This window comes from Ictidomys tridecemlineatus, chromosome 5, assembly GCF_052094955.1.
Source record: "Ictidomys tridecemlineatus isolate mIctTri1 chromosome 5, mIctTri1.hap1, whole genome shotgun sequence".
In the NCBI taxonomy this organism is placed as follows: Eukaryota; Metazoa; Chordata; class Mammalia; order Rodentia; family Sciuridae; genus Ictidomys; species Ictidomys tridecemlineatus.
The window spans coordinates 56,030,211-56,056,143 of record NC_135481.1 but is presented as its reverse complement, the minus strand read 5'-3'; the positions used below and the strand labels follow the sequence as shown (position 1 = coordinate 56,056,143).

At 40.5% G+C, this 25,933-nt stretch overlaps 1 protein-coding gene and 1 long non-coding RNA gene across 3 annotated transcripts in view; one reads left to right on the top strand and one right to left on the bottom strand.

Moving 5' to 3' along the window:
- The window catches only part of Six6 (SIX homeobox 6), a 19,406-nt gene extending 5,003 nt beyond the window's left edge, over positions 1-14,403 (bottom strand). Inside the window, exons 1-2 of one of the 2 annotated variants that reach the window (XM_005322763.4) lie at positions 13,625-14,403; positions 11,830-12,530 (exon numbers count right to left, since the gene is read on the bottom strand). In XM_005322763.4, the coding sequence (XP_005322820.1) occupies positions 12,362-12,530; positions 13,625-14,196 (741 nt within the window). In that variant the 5' untranslated portion in view covers positions 14,197-14,403 and the 3' untranslated portion in view covers positions 11,830-12,361. Of the gene's footprint in view, positions 1-11,829; positions 12,531-13,624 lie in introns of those variants that run through there. The other variant, XM_078050012.1, reaches the window with a different exon arrangement.
- LOC144377804 (uncharacterized) lies at positions 14,184-25,933 on the top strand. Its single transcript, XR_013438970.1, has 2 exons — positions 14,184-16,853; positions 16,939-25,933. It is a non-coding gene; the product is annotated as an uncharacterized LOC144377804 (long non-coding RNA).

Sequence of the window (25,933 nt, the reverse complement as noted above, 5' to 3'; positions counted from 1 at the left end):
AAAATACCCATCCAAAAATGTAAATTTCAATAAGTTCTGACAAAAGGACATTTTTTCTTCATTGGAAAGAAAAACTGTGAATTAGTAGATGAAGAATATGAAGAATTCTGAATTCTCTGTTACACTTGATTTTTATGTGAAATAATTTTACTTGAACCCTTTGAATTTAGCTTCAATATCAGTGTCATTATCATCTCCAGGGCTATTTGTTCCATTTACTACAAACTCTAATAGAATTTACTAGAATAGGTAATGATTCACATGGTTAAACAAATTTAAGTTACTTTTTTGCTTTACAATATATATTTTATTATAATTATTAGCACTTATTAATTGTATAAGATAATTGGTTTCATTGTAACATTTTCATACATGCTTATGCATAGCATGCTTTGATCATATACACCTTCCCTATTACCCTCTCTTACCCACCCCCTTCCTGCTGGTCCCCTTTCCCTCTCTAACATTCTACTTTCACATCATCTTCTCCCCACTACATTCCATATATGAGAGATAACATGATACTTATCTTTCAGAGTCTGACTTATTTCACTAAGCAAAATTATTTCCAATTCCAACCATTTTCTTGAAAATGACATGATTTCATTTTTCTTTAGAGCCATAGCATTTTTCAAAACAAGAACACATGTCATCACTTATGCATATTTCATTAGAAGGTAAGTTTCTCCTTTCATCTTGAAGGTGAAGAATGATCTTTACCAAAAACTTCACTTTAGTTATTAGTTTATTCATTTAATTTTAATTTCACTTTTGAATAGGTAATGATTCACATGGTTAAACAAACTTAAAATATACAAAGTTATACATTGAAAAGTGTCCCTCTCATCTTGGGCCTCTATTTGTTTAGTTGCTCTACCAAAATTGAAGTCACTGTATGGTTCTTGTGCGTCCTTCCAGAGTTTATTTATTCAGATACGAGTAAATATAAACATAAGCTTTTATTCCCTCACCTTTAAAAAAATCTGATTGCTATCTTTCCCTTGCAATCAATGGGCTATTCTTTCTTTTATTTTGGCTTTGGGGAAAAAATACTTTATTTTATTATTCTAGGGGTATGTAAGACAGTTAATAAAATATTTCATTTTTTTTCCTTTGAATTTCAGCTCATTCAAAATAAAATTTCCTAATATAAAATATTATGATTCTAGCTATACTTTGTTATGTTAATTTATTTAATCCATTTATTCAGCAAAGATCTATTGAGTTTTCTGCTGTGTGAAAGATCCTGGAGAATCCTCAGTTCTTGGAGGATCAAAAATATTATGAATCTTGTTCTTGAAGAACAGATGGTATAGTGGGAAATATAAGATTTGAAGCTAAATAGCTATGAGAGATACATAAAATGCCTCAGCAGTTCAAACAAGGGAGCCATTAGTTAAATCCTATGGGTCAGGGAAGCTTCTGGGAGGAAATTGGCCTTTGAGCTGAGCCAGGAAAGTTAACTCTATGTACCTATGAAGGAAGAGGAAGAATATTTCTGACGGTAACAGAAACTCAAAAGTAGTTTAAACAACAAAAGAAAAAGGAGGAGGATATCGTGTTAGCTACCATAAACAAACCAGAGAGACAAGGCCAGAGCTGGCTTCAGCATGGAGCTGGCTTCAGCATCAATAGCACAAATAGGATCCTTCCTGTAAGAGGTGACATGGCTGAGGTATGGTGTTCTTACTGGTCTCAATCCAAGAGTACAGAGAGATCTGCTTCTCTACTTCCAATTCAGAATTTTTTTCCAAAAGGGCTGGCCCTGCTTGGTGGTTAGACCCCACTGTGGGTTGGGGGATGGAAAATTCTATGTGACAGAAATATTGAAGTGGGGAGGGCCAGTTCCCTAAGGGTGCTGCTACCAGAAGAAGGTAGGAAGGGATGCAAGGCAGATGCAAAAATGGAGATCTATTTACAACTGCATCATGAACAAAGGAATGAAGACAGCAAATTGCAGGCCTTGCTCTGAATTTAGTGAGATCCATTATGTTCCAGAAGGCTAGGGTGAGGCATCTATGGAACAGAAGTTAAGAAGGTACTCATTCTTGGATGCCAACCCTAAACTTGTAGGACATTGAGTAAATACTTCCTTAACTTTTATACCTCAGGCAATTTGCTTACCTTAATCTAATCCTGGTCCTGTTAGAAGGAAGGGAGACTCCATAGATGACGATGAACAGGTTGCGTAGTTTGAAGACCAGGTAGAGTGACTTTTTGAGGTAAACATCTTGATGGAGAGATGTAAGTAAAAGTCATAGTGCGTGAATTAAGGAGGAGCATATAGAGAAGAAATGGGGGCAAATAATGTAGGCTACTCTCTCATAAAGTCTGACGGTAAAGGGGAGAATAGAAAAGGAATTGTGTCTTGAGAGCAAAGCTTGAGAGGCCTGACTAGATGTTCTTATTTATTTATTTATTTAAAATATATATATTTTTTAGTTGTCAATGGACCTTTATTTTTATTTATTTATATGCAGTGCTAAGAATCCAACCAAATGCCTCACACATGTTAGGCAAGCACTCTACCACTAAACTACCACCCCAGCCCCTTCATTTCATTTTCAATATTGCTGTTATATGACTTTAAAAACAGTCATCTACTTCATTGGAGTGATTTGAAGGGTTCTTGGCTTCCTTCCAACCCAAAATAATTTTCTACTAGCCTGATGTGATGTCTGAATTGCACCATTAGTGACTTGGGTTATTGAATTAAAGGATTATCTCCTAGCAGTTAGAAAGTACCATCTCAGGTCCCAGTCTGTAGGTAATTCATTAAGCTTTTAGCAGCTATTTTTATGTGGATGTGAATTGGTTTATCTGACTTTTTTGGTGACTCCTGAGAATAGATTTTGATAAAGGGAGAGTGAAGAACACTGAAGGGCTTTTGACAGTTTGGGTTGGAACACTTGTAAGGAGGCAAAGTGGAGGGGGACTCCCAAAAGGATAGGTAAGGAAGTTCAAAGGGATAACCCCACCTGGTGGTTCTACCCAGGGCCAGTTCTCCATGAGCAATTCTAAACTGTCCTCCTCCATCCGCCAATCATTTTTAAAAATAGCTTTTTAGTAGAACCCTGTTGTACTATTCTGGGAAAATGCACTGTCTCAGGTGATAGACAAGAATAATGGACTTGGGATCAGAAAATTGTTCTTATCACTCATTGTTTATGCAGAGGCAGAATTAACTTGAAGCAAATGATGCTTTGGCTTTGAGATATCTCACTTGCACAGGCCTCTTCTAATGTCCTAGTGATTTGCTTACATGATCTTGTATTTTTGGAAAATTTATAAAATAAGATAATTTAATTACAGTAGGCCACTGCCTCTTTCTATTCTTATCTTTCTTCTGTCTAGTTCCTCTCCTGCTGGGTGGCACTTGAATAACCATAGTTGGGGATCCAGTAGCTTAAGGAGTTGGAACTTGAGTTGGAGGTGCAATTAATTTGAGTTTGGTGATATATATTTTAATGATTTGTCTTCACTTCTTTATAAAGTTGTCAGCTGCTGAAGTGCAGGAATATCTTGCAGGAATATTCCTATTGCCCAATGTGCTGACTTTTTCCCTGCATTAACGTGTAAAGTCCTTGACCACAAACTGATTAGTGAGGGTGTCATTGCAAAAATTAGTTAGGACAGGTCAAAGCATCTTGAAGTGACATGAAATCTTATTGATCACATGTGAAAGAAACTTCATTGAGGCTTTTCCAAATTTTATACCAATCCAAAAGTAATATATGGCATTGCCAATAATGGGCTTTGAAGATAGAAGCAATTTATCTAAACTATTAATAATAAAAATATTTAAATTAACCCATGCTAGGGGAAAGATCGAATTATCTTTCTATTTGGGGCTGTTTTATGAAATTGTTGTCATAAAGAATCAATCAAAGAACATATAAAGAAAAAACATAGGGTAAAAAATTATTCTAGAGGTGTGTAAGACAGTTAATAAAATAATTTTGTTATTTGTCTGGATTTTGTGGTTATGTTTGCTAGGTTTTTAAAATTTGTAATTGTGTGGTTTCTTTTCTCATACCCAATTTTGTACATATAAAATTGTATCTTTCATCTTAAAGAGTGTCTTCCCCCCTCCAAGTTGTGAAAACTTAAGGTCCTACAAGATCCAGATTCTTCCCTGGTCCTGTGACTTTGTAATGTGAGCCCCAGTTTCCTTAACTAAAAGGTAGGAGTCACCCTATTTGCTGACTTATCTAACAAAGTTCTTGAGAGTGAGATGGTGCAGGTGAAAGGATTTTATTATTAATTCTACAGCTCCAGGGGCTGGGATTGTGGCTCATCGATAGAGTACTTGCCTAGCATGCACGGGCCCTGGGTTCGATCCTCAGCACCACATAAAAATAAATAAATGGAATAAAGGTATTGTGTCCAACTACAACTAAAGAAAATCAATCAATCAATAAGTAAATAATTCTACAGATCCATACAAATACATGTAAAGTGAGATCATTGCTTCTTCATCAAACAAGCCTTTTATTTTCCCCAAGAGGTTATGTTACTTCTCAGTGACCATACTTTATTTTTTTAAATATCTTTATTTTTTATTTATTTATTTTTACATGGTGCTGAGGATCAAACCCAGAGAGACATATATGCAAGGCAAGCTCTCTACCACTGAGCCACAATCCCAGCCAGTGACCATACTTTATATCTGGGGTTATCTTGACTTGCAATGTGGGCAGGGATCTTCTTGGAGAGCTTCACATCAATGCCAAGCAGCCCTAGGCAAGGTAGAGAGCCTAGGAAAGAATAATGGTGCACTAGCATAAGCCCATCTATTGCCACTGATGGAAAAACTTGGGTCACTCCTGGGGATGGTGAAAAGAAGATGCTTTAGATACTGAGGACAGCATTTAGCATGTAAATTCAGCTTGGCTTAGGGAGAGGGGGTTATAGTGTAGCTCACCGGTAAACCAGGTGCTTTACATGCATGAGGCTCTGAGTTAAATTCCCAGCACCATTCACAAAGTCAACAATATTATGAATATGCCAATGACACTTATTACAAGAGAGTCATATAGCATTTCTTTGCCTTAATATTTAACCAGGAGAGTGGGAAAAGGGAAGTTCCATTCTCTCAACATCTATTATATGTGAGGGTCTATGAGAGGTGTTTTATATTCATTATTCCAGTAATATTCATAATATCCCTGAATATTATCAATTTCATTCTATGGCGGTAAAAACTAAATCTCAAAGTGTTGAGTGACTTGTCCAAATTCATAGCAATTAGGTATTTCAAACCAGGTTCATTTGATTCACCTGTCAGGTGTCAATCCATCGCCACAGTATCTTTACAAAACAGACTTATTTTTCCTATTTATTTGTCTATTTTAAACTGATGAATCCTTCTCACACAGTCAAGATTACCTGAAAAAAAATTGATGTCTAGTATGCATGCATAGATCTTTGGTTCAAATACATAATTTATAATGAATTTATAAAAAGTCAAGAGTACACCTGATACAATAAAACATGCTTTAAATGGTGCTTAATTTAAATAGGCAGATCATTAAAAAGAATCTTAATGTTTGCAATATCAAATTAATGTATGCCACCTGAACTTAGGTGTTTGATTTCATGTTAGAAAATTCAAAATTAATCTCTTCAGAAAAAATTATACATATATGTACGTGTGTATATGTGTATATATGTATATATATGTAAATATATATATATATATAATCAGAATACTCAGGTTGCTGATTGACAGTTCCAGGCTAAAATGACTTTCCAGGAGGCAGCCTTATATATATTTTATCAGAATTAAAAATTATACGCAGTTCACTGCTTCGTCCATTAAAATTTTAAATTGGGATGAGTTTGTTATCAAGTAGATTTTCATAGAGTCTTTGCAATTTAAGATTTTAATGAAAACTGTGGTTTATCCCGTTCCAGGTTAGGTTAAGCATCAGGGTGGGATGCCAATTCTCTGTCTTAAAAGTGGACCCCTTGTCTGAATTTGAGATGTGTGTGTGTGTGTGTGTGTTTACTTTTTAAAGGTAAAGGTGGAAGAAGGATAAAGGAGAGGGCAGTGGGGAGGCAGAAAGAAAGCGAAGGGTATTATTGTCTGAATTTATTTCTCCTGGAAAGAAACAAATACCTTAGACTGAGCAATTCACAAATGAAGAAATTTATACAGTTAGGGAGGTGGGAAGTGCAGGATCAAGGGCTCAGCAGATTTGCGACTGGTAAGTGCTGGAGTTCTCTGCTTGTAAGATGGTCTCTTCATCTGGCTGGGGCTGGGGCTCAGTGGTAGAGCACTCACATAGCATGCATAAGGCACCACATAAAAATGAAACAAAGATATTGTGTCCACCTACAACTAAAAAATAAATATTATTTTTAAAAAGATAGTCTCTTCTTGCTGCATGGTAGAAGGGTAGAAAAGAGACTAGCAGTCAAGTTTTTTTTTTTTTTTTTTTTTTAAATAAAGGCAGTACCATTCATGAGGGCAGAGCTTTCAGGATTTAATCACTTCCTTAAAATAGGCCCCATCTTTTAATACTGTTGCACTGGGAATTAAGATTCAACATGAATTTTGGAAGGATAGAAACATTCAAAACACAGCACTTATCATGTGTTTATTACTTTAACAAAAATATTAGAAATTCTATTTTATAGTCTTTAGTGAGTGTAATGGCTAGACTTTTTGAAACCTAAGGGAATGACTCTCGCCCTAATGTTTGGGAAATGTGTTGTGTGAGAAGAATATTTTCATGTTATGAACTCAAAACCACTGGATTTTGAAAAACCATAGGCTCAGAGGGATAGAACTCAACAAACCAGTCAGCGACCTGGGAGGATTTAAATAAACTTTGGGTTCAGCCAGTATGTCATCTTTGCTGTTCAAATAAGCTCAGAGCTATCAGAGGTTCTCCACTAATGTGGAATAGGCCGGTTTCAAGGAAGATTCATGAATTCACTCAGGTTTAAAGTACTCATTGAGCACGTACTACTCAGTCTAGGCGCTGGGTGTACAAGGATGAATAAATTCGGTCCTTGCCCTTGAAGAGGAGATTCTATGGAGGAAGGGAGTCCAACGGGCAAATAAATACGCAAAAAGATGTTACAAGCATTAAAACCACCATTTAGATAAAGTGTAATCTGAACATTAAGGAGGAAGTGAACAATTTTCTGTGGGCGGCTCACTGGTTCAAGAGAAAGTTAGTGGAGGTAGGGTAAATTTGGTGACTTGACCGTTTAGTGGCCCAGGTAGAAGGCAGTATGTGGACAGAGCAAAGTACCCCGCAAGCGGAAACAGCGTGAGCAGAGGCACGGAGGCGTGAAACTGCCTGTGCTGCCCTGGGATCGCCCTCACCACCCTTTGTCTTCGGACAAGGCAGTGAAAGGGGAAAGGAAACCAGTTGGGTACGTCTAAAGATGCTTGGGAATATAAATCCTAGCAGAGACAGGATCAAGGCAGGATCTAGAGAGCTGCGAGCCAGGATGCACCCTGAAATGTCTAAGAGTTTAGAAAGGGAAACGGGAGTCTCAAGGTTTCCGAAAGAAGGGGGGTCCCGGTGGCTTGCCAGGCTTAAACATGCGGTTTGTTCCTCGTAGTGCACTGCTCCCTGTCTCCTCCCGGACAGCTGAGCCTCTGCCGGCTGCGCAAAACCCCCTGGAGGTCCCAGTGCCTGCATATCCCGCTCCGTGGGTCTGAAACCTCTCAGCTTTTTCACCCTGGCCCAGCATCTAGCTCTGCGCCGCCTACAGCCAGGGGTTACTACTGCGGTGGGGCTAGCGGTCCGGGCAAGACTCGCGCAGGCCTAGGCCCGACGCGCGCGCAGACACTTGCGCAGGCCCAGACCCGCGCGGCGGCCCTGCATCGCTTAACTGAGGCTCTAGCAGAGCCCAGCCGTCGGCGCGGCCCGCGTCTCCATGGCTCCTGGAGCGCTCACTTGGGTGTGTATTTTGCTCACCTTGGTTTTTATTTAACCCCGTTCCCAGGTTTTGAGAGGTTTCTCTCCCCGAGCTAGTTGAGTGTGGCCGTCACAACAGGAGTGGCTCGAGGCCTACAGTGTGCGAGCTCCCCGGGTGCTGGACGGAAAAGGTGGGTGCGCAGAGTTGCCTCCCCTCAGAGTCGCGATTCGAGCCCGGAGGAAGGGGCACGTTCCCGGCAACTGTGGGTCCGGGCCAGCCTTCTCCTTCGGAATGAAGTTCAGGCCCCACCATTTCGCACAGGACCGCCTCCCCGAGGGGACCCACGCGCCCGCCGCTCCTGCGGCCTCTTTCCATCGGGCCTCCAGGAGGCCTCCCGGCCGCTGCCGCCCGTCCCTCGCGCCGGGCTCCAGGGGTGGCCGCGCGACAGAGGGCCGCGCCTCGGCGCCCGGGCCAGTGCGCGGACAATGACCCCTTCTCCGCTCTCTGCCTCCTTCTCCTGACACCGCCCCTTCTTTGCCCGCAGGCAAACCTATTAGCCATTCAGGCCGACAAAACCCCGCGGCCCCGCGCATTGTCCCGCCGAGCGCCCGGCCGCTGTCATTAGCCCTGATTACGCTGAGCCGCCTGACAGCCCCGCGGGCCGCCCGGCAGACCCCCCATTCACCGCCGCCCCCCGGCCCCGCCTCACAATGGGAGCGGAAATCGTCCGCGCTCCCGCGTCCCCGCTGAATAGAGCCAAAAGCTGCTTCTCTCCTCCTCCCGCCCCTTTCACATTCTCTTTGGATACAATATTTTTTTCCTTTTTGTTAAAATTAGGGAGAGAGAACGGGGTCAAGGAAGACTTAGCCGGAGCTCTTTGCCTGTCATTTGTTTAATGTAAACAAAGAGCAAGTCCTCCCCCACCCAAGCCTCTCCTCCCCACCCTCTCAGATTTTTATAAACAAACTGGTGAAGGGGAAGAGGGGGTGGGCAGCGGCGGGTGGAAGCCGAGTGGGTCATTAAGTGGAGGCGACAGGAACTGCGGCATTTGGGGAGCAGGGCCATCGGTTTTTCTTTCTCTTTCTTTCTTTCTTTTTTTCCCCCTGGAACTGAAGGCTGATTGGAATAGTTATTAGAAGCGGTAAAAGAACCTGAGCGGAGACTTGGGGTAAAATCCTGACATTGGTCAAGTCTCTTGAAATGTAAAACTGCTTCGTTCTACTCTGCCTCCGGAGTAACTGCTTTTGGGGCAACTGTGATAAAAGAATTGCAGAAGAAAGGAAACTCACCATATGGAGATATCTCCAAATTCAGAACGTTAAGACTTTCTACATTTTATTGATTAAAAGAACCCTGTCTGGAACAAGATGAAATTGATATGAGGGGAGGGCTTAAAAAGAAATCTTTTATAATAATGTTCATGGGAAAATTTGGACCTTTAAATAAAAGAAATCTCAAAAAAAAAATCTGAAGATCTGGATTAATTTGCAGTATGTGGTCGCCAAATAACTGATTATTCACAAGGCAGTTAGGTGTCACCAGATTTCACATAAACTTTGTGTGTGTGTGTGTGTGTGTGTGTGTGTGTGTGTGTGTGTTGGGGATTGAACCTAGGGCCTTGTGCATGTGAGGTGAGCACTCTACCAACTGAGCTATATATATATCCCCAGCTCCAGATAAATACTTTTTAAAAGAACCTTTAAAAATGCATTAACTACTTAAGATTCTAAAGTGAAATTAGAGGAACAAATCTCCAGATTATTGAAACATTATAGCCACTTTATAATGTAATCCTTAGGGAGCATGTTAATTTAAGTAAATGATAGATGTAGTTTAAAGGCTTTCACTAAAGCAGAAAGTTGAAAACAACAACAAACAAACAAAAAACCAACTTCCACCACTGTTTGGCCTTCTTGCTTTCTCCAAACAAGTAAGTGCCATTTAAAAATCCTTTTCTGAGAAAAACTTAGTTCCTAGAAGTGTTACCTGTTTCCTTTAAAATGAAGAATGGGCATTTCTTTCTGCTTCTAGACATCATTTGAACTGATAAGTGGGTTGGAATCTTTAGAATATCATTTTTTTTTACATTATTCCACTCATTAATTCTTTCCTTTTCCTTTTGGACCTGGAATCATCAAGTTAAGAGAGAAAGTTTGCCAAACAAAGTCCTCCAAATGCTGGTTCGGGGCAACTCCATAGCTAGGATGGGATGGAGCTGGGGCACAAGACTGGAAATCACTGGATTTTTCATAGAAGCGCAATACTACTTGGTAGATTCAGGACTATGGTGAGGCAATAGAGGCATTTAGAGTGCAAAATTTACGGAGACATTCAGATTTCTGGCACTTACATGACCTTGAAAGTGAATGGCTCCTTAAAATTTGCATTCTAGGTGCCTCCCAGGCACCTGTAGTCCTGTCCTGCTCCTGGGCATTTGAGGAACTAGTGGAACTACTATGTGCTCTAGGAAACAAACTTCAGTCCGGAAAGAGCTCTATCATCTTAGCCATTCAGGACCTACAGGAAGGCATTTGCTTGCTTTTGGGAAGAACACCAATTTGATCACAAAGGGTTTCTCAATGCTTCAGTCTAGGGCTCTTGTGCAAGAAGGAGTTTTGATTTTTTAAAATTCTCCAAAAAGGGCCACTGTGTGCAATGACAGTCATTTATAAAGTTCAGATGAGCCAAATCTGTTTAAGTAATTTAGAAATCAAAAATCAATCCTTCCTGGGCTTTCAAAGTATATCTTGCCATTTGACTGCTTTTTGTTTTCCATTACTTCAATTATTTTGGTTGGTTTGCAGTTCAACATATCTGCCTAAATCATCCACTAGTTAGCAGGCTTCTGACCCAAAGAACATCTAAGGACAGAGAGGTAAATTGAAAGGACTCTAAGGGGGTGGGGAGAGAAGTCCAGCTCAAGTGATTTAAAGATCAGTGTCAAATTTTATAATATGCAATCTGTTTCACTAGGTTAAAAGCTTAGGAGACTCTTTGGATAGCATTTCCTTTCTTAGTGTCAGAATAGTAGTGCATGTATGTGGGGGTGGGGGTGTGTATGCAGAAGGAAAAATTAATGCTAGGAATATTTTATATTTTTAATTGAGGCTATTACTAGGAGAGTGAGGCTCTTGATCACTTATTTTATGTTTAATGTGGAATCAGACTTTTAAAAGGTTTATCATTTTTCTGAAGTCTTGTCTTACCCTCAATTTGTGACACAATTCTATACTACCCTCCATCTTGGTATCTGTCTGGTTAAAAATCATTCGTTAGATTAAAACTAAGTTCTGCAGCAAAAAAAAAAAAAAAAAAAAAGAAAGAAAGAAAAGAAAAGAAAGAAAGAAAGAAAAAAGAAAAAAAAGCTAGTTAGTTACCTATGACCTCTCCTATTTTCTTTATTTTTTGGTCTTATTTTAATAAAAGCTCAATTCTAAATGGAGTGTATGCTCACTTAGCATGATCATGAGTGCTCACTACTTGAGAGGGGCCTCAAAGGAGATGGAAAGCCTTTTTGTTACCGAATATGTGGCAGGATGGTTTTGCTTTTTTATAAAATTGGATCTATTATTAGGGCCCAGTCTGGCTTCCCAAACTGTTCCTGCTTCATAAAAATTAATGTTGGTGGACAAACCCTACTTACTGACCGGGGGTTGCCTTACAGAGCATACTCATGTTGCCTGTTTCTAAGTTTAAATATATCATAGTGTGTATATATGTATGCATACACATACTTACATACATACATATTACAACTTGGCTTGGCATACATATTACAACTTGGTTATGGACCTACCATTAGTTGTTTTAGAAATACACTGGGAGACCCCAGAGATGGCCTAAGATACAGAGAAAACCTTGATGAGACTATTTGCAGGAGAGTTCATTCCTGCATGCCTGATTAAGGAAATAAGAATGATCTTAAAAAAAAAAATCTGAGCAGCTCCCTTAATTAAGAAAGGTTGTCCACCAAGTTGTTTTATTGTTTGGCTTCTCCACACAGAATGCACCAGCTTGCGTTTAGAAACAGCAAGTTCCCCAAGCTACAGAGAAACCTACCATGGCAGTCTCTTAAATAAGTAAACAGCATATATATGTTTTGTTAAAAAAAAACTTTAAAGCAAAAGTTATACATATATAACAGCGTCCTTTCGACGTGAAATACCCACAAGAGACTCAGGGCAGGCGCTCAGCGTGCAGTTCGGGTTCCGAAGACTTCTTCGCAGCAAAATCCTTGGGAAAAAGCAAAGCGAGGACAACGGGGCGCTGCCGTCAGGCCTCACCGCGGGCGCCTGTGATAACGGCGGAAGGGCGCCACTGGAGTTGGGCGGACCGTGGAGCACTGAAACCCAAGCCCGCGGGTCCCTGGCCACCTGGCTTCCGTCGTGGTGTATTTGTTGGTCTTTCATCCTCTTTTCCGCTTCATTGTTTATCTCGTTTTTACACGGGATTCTGTTTCTGAGCGTGCTGGTTGGGCAGCTTAGATGTCGCATTCACTGTCGCTGGATGTGATGGAGATGGCCGAAGTGGCCGCCTTGCTGGATAGACTAGCGGCCGGACTGGTGGAGACACCCAACACCTCCGGGGTGCCCTCGCCCTCGGCCCGTAGAGCCCGCCCGGAGCCTTGCGACAGAACCTGCTGCTGTAGTCTACGGGGAAGGAAGGGGACACGGGTCACACTGCGGAAAGTTGCCGCCGCCCGTCGTCTCCTTTTTCCACCCCCCTTCCCCGGCCCGCATTCCTTCAGCCCCGTGACCAGATGATCTTCCTTAGACCCTGGCAATTAAGGTGGGGAAGGAGAACCGACAGAGGTCAAGCGGGAGTCCTCGGCCGCTTCTTGGCAGAGTCCTGCAATTGCCTCCGCCCCCTACGTTCCCTTTATCTGCTCCACTTCCCCTGCCTTTGGTCTTTCCTAGTTGTTCCCCACCTTTGGGAGACTTACAGGACTCTAAGGAAACAGCCGAGGTGTGGATGAATAGGACAGATAAGGCTTCGGACTTGGGACTCCCTTCCCAGTAGTGCATCTGTCTCAGACTAACCTCTGACTCAGTACCCGTGAGGCTCGGTCGGCTCCTGCTAAAGGCAAACATTGCTGCCTGAGGGTCGCACGGAGAGTTTGGGCCTGGGGAACGAGGCAGAGCCCTTAGCCAAAATGTTTTGACTAATGGAGATCCACACGTTCAGTAACGAAAAACCTGGGCCAACTAGTTTGTTCTTTTGAGACTAGTCGCGCATGGGAAGAAGAAAACTCGACTTTGCACTTAGGAATAGGAGTCCTCTCAAAAACCATTTTCAAAACATTAGAGAAGGAGGCACCTGGGCTTTAAAAATGATAACCTGAAGCTGACACGTAATAAGCCAGGCTTTCCTTAATAGTAGGAGCCTGGGCCCCGGCTGACAAGAATTAGGTTTAGACCTTGGAGTCTCCCTATCTTTTCTAGGATTTTAATCTTTATTTCTCTCCTGCCGACCCCTCTTCATGAAGCCTTAGTTTGGCGACCGAGGCTAGCTGCTATAGTGACCCTGATACGCCGTGAACGATAGAGAAGTTGAGGAACTAGGTGACCATAGGGAACACGCGCTCGACAGCCCAAAGCTCAGTGGGCTCCTAAACCGAGGATAGAATGTGCTCCCAACTCCTGAGATTTGAATAGGATTCTCCAAGCACCAGGTACCTCGCCAAGAATGTCTCCACCCGCCCCCTTCCCTTGCTCACTAAGCGCGGAGGCCGCTAGTTACCGACCTGTTCTTGGCTGCAGCCGCCCGGTCCCTTTGTCGGCGGTTTTTGAACCAGTTGCCCACCTGCGTGGGGGTCAGTCCGGTTGCCTGGGCGAGCTCGCGCTTTTTGCTGGGGTTGGGATATGGGTCCTGCAGATACCACTCTCGGAGCAGGTGTCGCGTGCGCTCCTTGAAGCAATGTGTCTTCTGTTCGCCATCCCAAATGGTACGCGGCAGCGGGAACTTCTTCCTTACACGATACTTGTCCACTGGCCCCAGCGGCCGTCCACGCAGCTTCTCCGCCTCCTGGTAGTGCGCTTCAAGCCATAGTGCCTGCAGCTTAGCGTGCGATTCCTTGGTGAACTTGTGGTTTTCCAGGATATGGTAAAGCTCGCGGTAGTTGCCACCGTGAAAGGCCACGATGGCTCTCGCGCGCAGCACCGACTCGTTCTTGTTGAGGGCTTCACAGGCCGCAGGGGCCACGGGCAGCGACCAGAGGAAGCGACCCAAGCGCTCTACATCGCCGCTCTCCTCCAGCGTCTCACATACCCCGGCCACTTGCTGGGGGCTGAAATTCAAGATGGGTAGCTGAAACATTGAGGCAGCGCCGGCAGCTGTAGGGACACTGAGCCCGGGGCCGGACGCACAGCAGATGCCCGCGGGCCAGGGCGGGTGCGCCAGGCTCTTCTCCGCGAGGCGCCTTGGGGTTACACCGCCGGGGCTGCAGTGGCGACACAACGGCCAGGAGCTAGCGTCCCCGACTGGAGGAGGTTCGGCTCGGCTTGGCTCAGGCACGCAGGCAGGCTAGCTGGCGCGACTACTGGGGTGGGCGGATTGGCGGCGCGGGCGCCATGGAGACCCCCTGTCAGTCACTGGTCGGCTCTGCCAATCAAGGCTGCGACCAGTGCGCCCTGGCCATTTCAGCACCTCCCAGCACTCGACAGCGCCCGCTGTTCGCCGGTGGACTTTTCCTCAGTATTTCATTGAACCCAGAGGATGAAAAGACGTAATGAGTGGCTGGAAAGAAAACAAGTAAGAGCGACAGCGTTTCGCTCTCCCCCTCTCCTCCTGCCTGGGCCCTCCCTCTTTTTTCCCCATCAAAGAGGCAGGGATGCTACAGGAATTCACTTTGGGGTTATGCGATGCCTCGTCAAAAGGTCTCCAGAGGACAAAGAGGACTGGGCAAAATCGAAATCCTCCAAGAATTCGCAAGTTTAGTTGTAATAACGGAACGGTAAACCCTACGGGGTGAGCACGCACAATGGGGAGAGGGAGGCAAAGCGGATCTTCTCATTTCTTCCAAGTACCCATCCTTACATGCCTGCCACTTCTCCTTTTCCAGCTGTCAAAGCAGCTGGGTGGGAAGCAAATCTGCAGCAGAGGAAACAGGACCAGGGATCTGTAGAAGAGGTCAGTTTGGACTCTATCTCCATTCCCTTCAAAAGTCTCACACTTGATAACAGTTGCTGGCCATGAAGTAAAAACATTTCAAGCTTTAGAGGACTCTCACCCAAATAAAGATGATGCTCTTTAGTCTCCCCCTCTCCAGTTTAACGGACTTGAACAAATGTGCAGCGTAGCCACATTTAGAGTGAGAAGTCATTGGTAGGTCAGAACAGCAACTTAAAGGCTTGTTGGAAACACGTTTTTTTAAAATATTGATTTGCACCTCTTATTGAAGGTTAATTTCTGTGCTAGAACATATAATCGGAACTGGAGACAGAAATCTTGACTTTATAGCCCAAACGCAATTCAGTAAAAAATAGAGCAGGGGGGATCCTCAATTGTGTGTGGGTGTGTGTGTGTGTGTGTGTGTGTGTGTGTGCGCGCGCGCGCGCGCGCGCGCGCGCGCGCGCTTGCGTGGAGCGGGGACTAGAAAGCACTTCCTAAGCCGCCGGGCCCTGACCCCTCCTGCAGAGAGGTAGGGCTTTCTTGGCGGCTTTGCCTTCTGGCCAGTAGATTGAATTGGCAACTTTTATTGATTCCCAATTGACATCTACATCATACCGTTTTCTGAGGCCTGGGTCAAAGAAACCACGATCTCATCTGGGCCTTTGATGGGGGTTTGTTTAGTTTGATGAACATACTCGGTAGAGGGTGTGTCCAAGGAAAACACCAGGAAAGTCTTTGGGAGGCCGGTCTTTAGAAAGGGATCAAATGGAAAGTTCACCATCGAACTGGACTGGGCCTGGCTGTCTTTTCTTCGGTATCAAGTACAATTTGTATGTGGCTTGTACAGATCTGGTAAATCAGAAGGCAGATAGATAGCACAGATGGTTGGAGGTGTCAGGTCAGATCATGCTACGCCTGAGTGCAGGGCAAAGCTCGTTCTGACGGAAAACCCTGATATTATTTTCACAGATCTTCACAGTTCACTCGAAAAAAATAGCAGAGGGGAAGAAAAAAGCCCTGCAACCATTAACATCATTTCTGTGAGATTGCCAGCCGCCTCAACGGAGAGGCTTTCTTTTCTAAGAGCTCATTTTCTTGAAATGCGACAGGGCAGGGGCAAAATAAAGAGGGCGATGAGGATAATGACAAAGCATAAACCTTCTCTAGCTTGGAGCGACTTCCGAATCAGCCGGAAGGACAACTTTTAGGGGAAAGTCGTCGCCTACAGCGGCCCAGAACACGTAGGCGGAGGAGAATTCGCAGCTCTAAAAGCCTGGCGGGCCTTTCCGGGCCGTGGGGGTGAAGAGAAGCATCCCCTTGTTCCATTTTGCAGAGGTTTCTTTATTCTCTCTGGGGATGGCTCCCTTGCCGGCTCTCGCACGGTGGCAGAAGAGCATCACGCTTGCCCTTCCCTTGAAGAGGCCACAATCACACCGCGACCTTAGCTGGCAAACCCCGAGCGAACTCCAATCCCAGTGCCTAGCTGCTGGAGATGAAAGAGGTTGTCCTCCTCGTCGCAGGCGACCATTTTTCCCCCTCGTCCCTTTGCTACACATGACCAGTTTGAATGCGGCAGATTAGGGGAGAATTGACTTTTTTAGCCTTAGCCTTTGTGAGCAAGTCATTTAAATTTTCCTAGCCTAGGCACCCCATCTGAGAAATGGGAGTATTTATCCTGCAGCCCACTTCTTGAACAATAGTTCTGTAAATATTAGAAAAGAGGAGCGCTTTGACTTCTGCGTGTTCAAGGCTCTGGGACCCAGGGTCTAGGTTGGCCGAAGCCAGAGCCACCAGAAGGGGTTTGCTGCATGCGACATAGAAGTGCCTGGAGTCTACTATCACCAGATCCTATCTTCACCATTGTAAGGGATTTCATTTAATTTTATTATCTATAAGGAAATTAACTTTCCCAGGACACCTAGAAATTACTTATTTTTTTTTCTCTAGCTTCATGCGGCGACAAACAGGAAGAAATAGCGGGGGATTCCTCATCCCTGGAAGAAAGAGCAGCTTTCCTGGGTTCCTTAGAAATAACCCTGTTGTGAAAAAGACAGTGACCTTCAACCTATCCTTAAAGCTCACTTCTTCCGGACTTGCCAGGAGAATAGTGCACCTTCAGGTCCTCCCCACTATATCCCACCGTCCCGCTTTATTTTACGGAAAGATAGTTTTTTTTTTTTTTTTAAAGGAGAAAAAGAAAAAATTGTTGGGCTCTGTGCCAACCCTCAGGCAGCCCTCCACTCCTCACCCCACGTTTCTTCACTCCCCCCCACCCCCCTCGCCCCCGCACTTGGCGAGGAAATCCCAAAAGGGCAAAGACAGCCCTTGGCCTCAGGCCTGTCTGGGTGGCTTTGCAACTTTCTACAGATCATTTGCAGCTAGTAGATAATGTGAAGATTTGGGCAAATTCTCAATTTTCACCGGATGTATTCTCTGCTCTCCAAAGTCAGGGTTTTGTTTTATAGGGGGAAAATGTGGACATAGAAGCAAATAAAAGAGAATGCCTACAGGCACATTCTGTGTTTAACTATTCAGTGGGTACTTGGACTTAGGCGGAGTGACCCCAGGAAGTTGTGAGGCTCAGGCCAGAAATCTTTGGAGTTCACGGAATCATGTCTATGTATACTGGGATCTCACCCTATTTCTGCAGCTACTGATCTTCCTCTGTAGAGGAACTCTGTTCATACCTTTCTGAACTATGTAGCTCGTATTTGTCAGAGGACAGCACTGCCTTTTAGAAGTCAATACATTCTTACCTCTGGGTTCCAATCTTGTTTTTTACCTTTTCACTGACTTTTCCTAAGTTAAGTGCCTTCAAAATAATGAGGTTTTTTTGTTTTGTTTTGTTTGAATAGTCAAGGAATTTAATAATCTAGTAATTGAATCCATCTGAATTTCTTGATGAAGACATTTTACTGGGTATCTGAAAGTCACAGACTGGAAGATCAGTCTTTTGAATGTCAGTTCGGACTTTTGGAAAAGGTCTTTTTTTCCCTTTCCTGTACCTAAAATTCTGATGTTGATGGTGAGAACTATTTTTTTTAAAAAAATTTTTATAACTCTAATTTTTAAATGATTATTTTAAATATTTTATAGCAAGATAATGTAGAAAAATATAAAAGGGATTTATAAACTTTGAAAGGACTATATTAAGATTTCACAATCTCATTTATTCATTAATGTACTATTCTGATTTTCAAATGATATGATCTGCATATAGATATGTTGAAAACATTTATATATTTGGTAGTCCACATTTAAAGAATATGGAATAAATTCATTATCCTATTTTAAAAGTATTAACTATTTTAATAAATTCCCAAGGTAGGTTGCTGTATTTCATGAACTTCTCCCATGCCACCTTGAAACAAAGAATAAAGATAACTTCCCATTGCATTCTCCTGAGAACAAACACCATTTAAAAAATATTTTGTAGATTTCCTGTCACAGTAAAATTAACCAACAAAAAACACATTACAATGAAAATATTCATCTAATTTTAAGAAATTAAGATTTTTTATTATTCACCAGCAGTTTTCAGATAACATTTTAAAATGATGCAAATTGTTTATGTTGCTAAGTGGAGGACATTTTTATAACTTTAAATGTGGAAATGTACTATTTAAAAGTAGTGATTAACTAGTAGTAATTTTAAAAAGTTAGGCTGCCTCTACAACCCTGTTTTGACCTCTAGCTTATGACTAATCCAAGACATTTGGATGAGAATTTCCTTTTAAGACAAGAATATATACAAGGTATAATTCTTATTCTTATTTTTCTTTTGGTACTGGGGATTGAACTCTAGCCCTCTCTCCACCTTATCACACTTCCAACTCTTTTTAGTTTTTTGAGACAAGATCTCACTAAATTGCTGAGGCTGGTCTCAAATTTATAATCCTCCTGACTCAGCCTCCTAGTCTTTGAGATTAAGTTAGAACTTCTAAAATATAAGCTGTGCTTTTGAATTCACTGTTTTCTCCCCTGCTTCTCTAAAATAAGACTAAATATACACAGGGCTAATCATACCACAGCATTGCTTGCTTAGAGCTATGAATCAATTGGGTTCTTGTTTGAGGGAGTAATGCTTAGAAATGTAACCAGCCTATCACTTCTGAACATGTTATTATCAGTAATGAACCTTTAATTGAATGACTGAAAAAAATGATTAATTCATAGTTCTCTACTGGAATATTATTTTTTCTACAAGCGGGTTATTTTTTTACCATTTTCAAATCCAAGGTCAAAGTATCTTTCTAAAATACACATAGAAACCTTAAAATTCAATGATATAAAAGGGTGTCAGTTTGTTTAATATATTCTGGGATTAGCCAAACATTATTCACATTAAATTGTATGCATCATATACATGTTAGGCATCATATACATATTATTTATATTTATTATATATATGTATATATGTATGTATACACATACATACATGTTTATTTATATTATTTTGGTAAATCATGAATCCTTTCCACATACTGTAATGTCAAATAGAGACAGTAACTTTTAATAAATACCTTAAATTCTCTGAATTGACCTAGCTGGTTAGCAGAAAATACTTCTAAAAAATTGCATTATAAAAATATATATTCTTATCCTTTAAAGCAGCAATTCTCAGCTGAGGGCAATTTTGCCCCCCTTTCCACTTCTCAGATATTGGGCAATATCTGAAGACATTTTTGGTTGTAACAACTGGCATCTAGTGGATGCGGGCATGTTGTTAAACATGTTGCAATCAAACAGAACAGCTCCCTTTGACAAATATCAATAACATTGCTGTTAAGGAACTTTGCCTCACAGGATCTCAAAATAATTAAGGCATATACAAAACCTGTTAAAATTCTGTTTATTCTGGAGTTGAAGTGTTTTCAAAGGAATCAGTGCATTTTTAATTTCACCTTGGGTGTAGGCCATACTAATAAAATCTATTCCTAAGAATATACTATTAATTTTTCTTCTTAGAATTTACCATAAGTGGTATTAGTAACCCATAAATATCTGTGGCCAAAGTCGGGATTTTATTTCTATCATGATGGAATCTGTTTTTTTTTTTTTAAATTGGTGAAACAGGCAACAATGGGTTATCAGTCTCTCTCTGTTTTACAAATGAATAAAATATGAAGATCAAAGAGTTTAAATGATTACCTATATTACACAGCTAGTGACAGAGGTAGGTGTAAAATACATTCAAACTTCTGTTAGATACTTTGTTTGCCTCAGTCAGGAAAGGTGGTTTAATTTCAATTGCGTTGAGGGCAGAAGATATGAATTACACAAATACTTATTGATGCCTGTCATATGTGAGACTCTGCACTATTTCATGCTGCTGTGACCTTCATAATTTGCAGCAGGAATTTCAGAGATATTTAAACTATCCTCAGTCTTGTCAGGTGGTGTGATCCTCCTTTCAAAATGTGACTCAGGGACATTCTTTGTTTTCTCTGGGGAGTCTGAGGCTGATGAAGACTCTTCCCTGAGTCAGCACACTGTCCACTAACAGGAAAAATGGAACTGAATGCAGCCTTGTGGGGGAGAAGAGATTGGACTTGAGGTGTTTGTTGTAAAGCTGGGTTTAAGTGGAAAAACTCTGAACTCTTTTGTCAGGTCTTTCAAAAGAATAACAGTGATGCTTACAAGCATTTCTATAATTAACAAGCTGTCAACATTTCTATTATGACTACAGAAGTCTATTACAGACCTCAGAATTGTGATAAATGTTTCTTTAGGTCTGAAATGTTAGCCTTCATCTTCTTTTCAGCCTAGGGGCAATTTTTGAAACCAATTTTGTTTCAATCATTTTGGATCAGTTGTGTGGTAATTTTGGAAGTGCAGATGCTCTAGGCCCACCTATTGAAATAAAGATTTTTAAATGGAAACACAGAGAGGAGGCTGCTTAAGCCCCAGTGGGGACCAGCTGCAAAGCTCTGGCAGGGAATTGTATGGGCAGACAGTGGGAATAGATTTAGAAAAACATTAAGGGACAGAGAAATGTGTGCATGTTTCCTTTAACAACATATTTTTTTTCCCTTCAGGTTCTTTCAAATTATAAAAATTTAAACCTTCCTATTTTTTCTTTTCTGGGTTTTTTTTTTTGTTATTACCTTCTCTGTTGTGCTAGGTTTTGGAGTAATTAATGTAAGAAAATTCATCATTTCAGATATTAAAATTTGGGGCTGAACTGATTTTTTGAAATTTTATATTTATTTTTTACCCTCCCTTTAGTTAAATTTTCTTCTGTTCCACGCATCTCCTTTTTGCTTGTTCATCTTTTCATCCTTATTTGTACTTTTGGGAGTTTCTGATGGTTATCTTATTTCCTAATGATTATATTTCAATATCATAATAATTTATATTTATGTTCTTTCTGTTTGTTCTGATTCCACAACTCCTTCCTTCTGCTTTCTAGTTTCCATTGCCCAGTATCTCCTCAGTAGACTTAAGTTTTTTTTAAATTTCTTTTATTGGTACATTATAGTTATACAAGTAGTTGGGTTCATTTTGACAAAATCATATAGCATGGGATTTGATTTCTCCATTTCAGTCCCTGATCCCTTAATCCCTTCCCCTAGTCTTCTTCCTCTACTGTTTTTTCTCACACTTGTTTATTTATTTATTTATTTATGATTTTTTTATAGATACATAAGGTGGTATTTGTTGTGGTATATTTATACATGCACATGGTATAATTTTATCAAATTCACTCCACATTTTCTTCTTTCTATCCTTCCTTTCTTCTTCCCAGTCTCTTTCTACTTCATTGATCTTTCTTATATCTTTTGATAGCTGACCCCCCACACCTTTATCTCTACCCCCTTATTTTACTCTAGCTTCCACATATTAGAGAAATCTTTCACCCTGGATTTTATGATCTGGGACTTAAGTCTTAAAATTGTGAGGTAGACAAAGACAAAAATCTTACTACTGAAAGAAGATGAAGGGGAAGGGGTACAGTTCTCAGAGAAAGAGGGGTATAGTCACTATAATGATATTTTGGGCAATAATGTTTCTCAAACTAAACTTTATGGAAGTTGATAGATAAAGTAGTAGAAATAGTGAGGACTTTAGATATTTTAAAGTTTAAGTATTGATTTTGGGTCATATTTTCCTTATCTGATATATGGTATTATACTTATGCTATAAGGTAGGTATGGGGATTAAATGAGATTATGAACAACTTTTCCTTGCATGGGACCTAATATGGAGTAAATTCTTGATTATTAGTTCCCCTCTTGTGAGCCATCATCCACTTAATCTATCAGTTAAGCCTCCTATGTTGACCTAGTGATATCTCACTTTCTATCTTGTCCTTGGGATCATCATCCTTTGGTGTTCTGCTTGGGTCTCTCAAAACTTTGCAAGCAATAGGTTCTTTTGAAGTAGGCCTTCCTATTCCATGGAGCACTGTTGTAATAAGTTAATCTTAAAAAGTCATCAATAGCTTATGTGAAATTCCTCAAATGCCCACTGTATTTGTTTCCTGTGGCTGTTGTAACAAATTACCACAAACTGGGTGGTGTAAAGCAACAGAAATTTATTCTTGCATAGTTGTAGAGGCCACAAATCTGGATAAAAGTGTTGGCAGGGTCATGCTTTTTCCAGAGACTCTTGGGAGCAGTGTGTCTTCTCTCTATCACCTTCTGAACCTTGCTGGCACTTCTTGGTTTGTGACTGCCTCTCTCCAGTCTCTTCCTCCCTCCTCACATCACTTCTTTGTGTGTATGTGAAATCTTTGTGTTTTATAAGGATCCAGGTGAATGCATGAGGAACCACCTGGGTTATCTAGGATATGCTTCTCTTCTCAAGATTCCTTACTTAATCACATAATTTGCCACATAAAGTTAAAGTCGCAGATCCTGGGGATCAAAAGTGAATACACCTTTGGAGACCTTCTTTCCTCCTGCATACCATACCCAGTTGTATGACAAATATAGTAGTCTCAAATGTTTCTTGGAAGGGAATTGAAATAATAGAACATTGTGAGTGGATGATCTAGAACTTGGAAAATAAATCCTTTTGAATTTTTAAAAATAAATTATAGACTTTTCACCTCAATACTACTCAATGTTAAGATTAGTAAAAGTCTAATCAAAGAAGAATTTTCAATAATTTCTTCATTTTATGTAAAATATTGTGTTTTTAGAGCTTTTAAAACTTCCCTTTGGATAAAAATAGAAATGAAAACTAAAGAAGTATATTTATGTCACAGAATAAGTGAAAGGTTTCATTCCTTTCTGCATATTTTATTCTAGAATACAGTGAAGAATTGGTATGGTATTATGTTGAAGTACAGTTCACAGATACATGAAGAAATTTGCAGCTTATTTTCATTTTTCTTATTTCAGGGAGTTGAAATAGAACCCTTTCCTGTTTTAAGCACTGCTCTCTTATAGATATTATCTTGTAAAACAAGAGTCAAACGAGTCTTGTGCAATAAATCACTAAGTGTAAATCACTTTACACAAGTGATTTAATTCTTCAATATTATTTACTTAATTTAACATATGTCAGTGAGCTTTTTATTTGGATTTAGTAAAAATCCCTATCAAATAATATTCTATTTTATTTTATCTAATTTTCCTTTTCCATTCTCAGCAGTTGGGAAGTAGTTATTACAGCAACAATTCTTCTATTTAGATTTTGGCACATAGGAAACAACTATTTGTCAAAAAATGCATGTTTTTAAAACAATTTGCTTGACTCAAAATAGTTCCTTCCAGGCATAATTCAGCAGTTAACTCTTTTAAAAACATTATGCATATAATGTTTTTTTTCTTTTTGTTTTCTTATTTTTTACCTGCTCTCTTAATTATTCCAGGCTCCTCTCCCTCCTTCCAGTGTGGAAGCAGGACCCTTAAGGTCATAGAGCCATTCCATCCTCGTTTTTCAAAATTATTTCTGTTTTGTGTGATTTTTTGCCATATTTCTCAGTCGGTCCATTTCACGCAAGGGAAACCCACATTTTATATCCCATGTGAGATGTGGGAGAGAAAAGTAAGAATCAAGATATTAGGATGGGATTTCTGGGGAGGTTGGGACTTCACCATGAAGAATAAGTAGATATTAATTGGGTCAAGAAGAAGAAACTTTTCAGTCAAGTGGAACACAAAGCCACAGAGGCTTCAATAAGCACAATATCTTCATTGATCACTGAGGGATCTGTCTTGATTAAAGTAGAAAGATTTTGTTAAGAAATAAAGTTGAGGTCATAGTATAGTCTTAAAATACTGAAGAGGCGTTCCAGTTTGAAGCAGAGGAAAATGTTTTGATTTTTTTAAAATCAGGTAAATAACATGATGGAATAGATATAAGAAAAATCATTATTATTATTGCATGGAATAGAAAACTACAGGGTAGATCAAATAGAAGGTATCCCCAGTCTGTTACAGTAATCCGTACCTGAAACAGTGTATCCATCTTGGGGAACCTACTTCTCATTCATTCAATTATTCATAAATTAATTTATGTTGAGTTTCTACTATGAGTTAGGCCCTGTGTTAGGTGCTGAGGATATAATGGAGTAAAAAAAAGGAGTAAAGTTAAAGAATTGTGTAAGATAAAGGATAGGATAAGAGGGAATAAGCTGAAATGGATTTTAGAAGTAAGCAGACATATTTGAGGAGAAATAGGATTGTGCCAAGAACAGAATCAAAGGTGCATAAACAGTAAAATAGTGGATGGGTTAGATTAACATTTGGTGGTGTCTACAAGGTATATTAGTAATGAAAAAGTCTGCTTTTCGCATTTGTTTCAAAAAGTTTGCATATACACAGAAGGAGGAATCCACTGGCATTAAGATTATTGTCCAGAAGGCAGAATTGTCAAACCCATATTTTATCAACATGATAATTTAAGGCAGTGATGAAGATATAAGCCTGATTTAGCCTAGAAAGTCAGCTGCACTGACCCAGACTTAGAAGATCAAATGAGGGGTCAAAGAAAAAGTGTTTGTTATAAATCCAATCATGCTATTTGAAAATCCTTGCACATTTTAAACTTGTTTTCCCTTTTGATTTGACTGCCATTTCTATAAATAAATTGGTCTTAGCAAATTCACATTGCTTCACTTCCTCTTCTGTAACTCTTTTCCCTATAAAGACTATTTGTAAAGTGAAGTGGCATCCATTCTCTTGGAAGTGTTCATGAGTTGAATTGGGATTGTAGCTATTACAAAAAACTACTGCTGTAAGCTATTTGGTGTAGCTACCAAGGGGTAGGGGAGGCAAGACCGGGTTGAGTCTTTTCTCATGGCACCTATAATAAGCGGATGATGTAGATATTCATACAATAATTATATAAATAGTGGAGAATTACAACTGTCTTAATGGCTATGAAGGATAAGTGCATAAACATTACAGAGGTTTGATACTTGAGTTGAGAGTTGAAGAATAAGTAGGAGGTTTGTAATGAAGAAAGATAGAGCAGTCTAGGCTGAGGAGCTGGCAAATAATATGTCCCTGTGATGGAAAGGATTATGTTGAGAACTGAAAAGTTTTTAATGAGGCTGGATTTCAGAGAGGAAGATAGAGTTAGTATAATATGAAGATACAGAGAAGGTAGGGACAGGACTATAAAGGACCCTATAGGTCATGATAACAATTTTGTTCTTTATCCCTAGAGCAGTAGAAATCACTGATATATTTTAAGGTGTGTGTGTATGTATGGGGGGAGATAGAGTATTGAATTTTTATTTAAGAATTGCTCTATTAGGCCCATTGTAGTGGCACACCCCTGTAATCCCAGTGGCTCCGGAGGCAGAAGCAGGAGGATCTTGAGTTCAAAGCCTCAGCAATTTAGCGAGGTGCTAAATAATTCGGTGAGACCCTGTCTCTAAATAAAATACAAAATAGTGCTGGGAATGTGGCTCAGTGGATAAGTACTCCTGAGTTCAATCCCTAGCACCCTCCCTCCCCATCAAAAAAAAAAAAAAAAAAAAGAA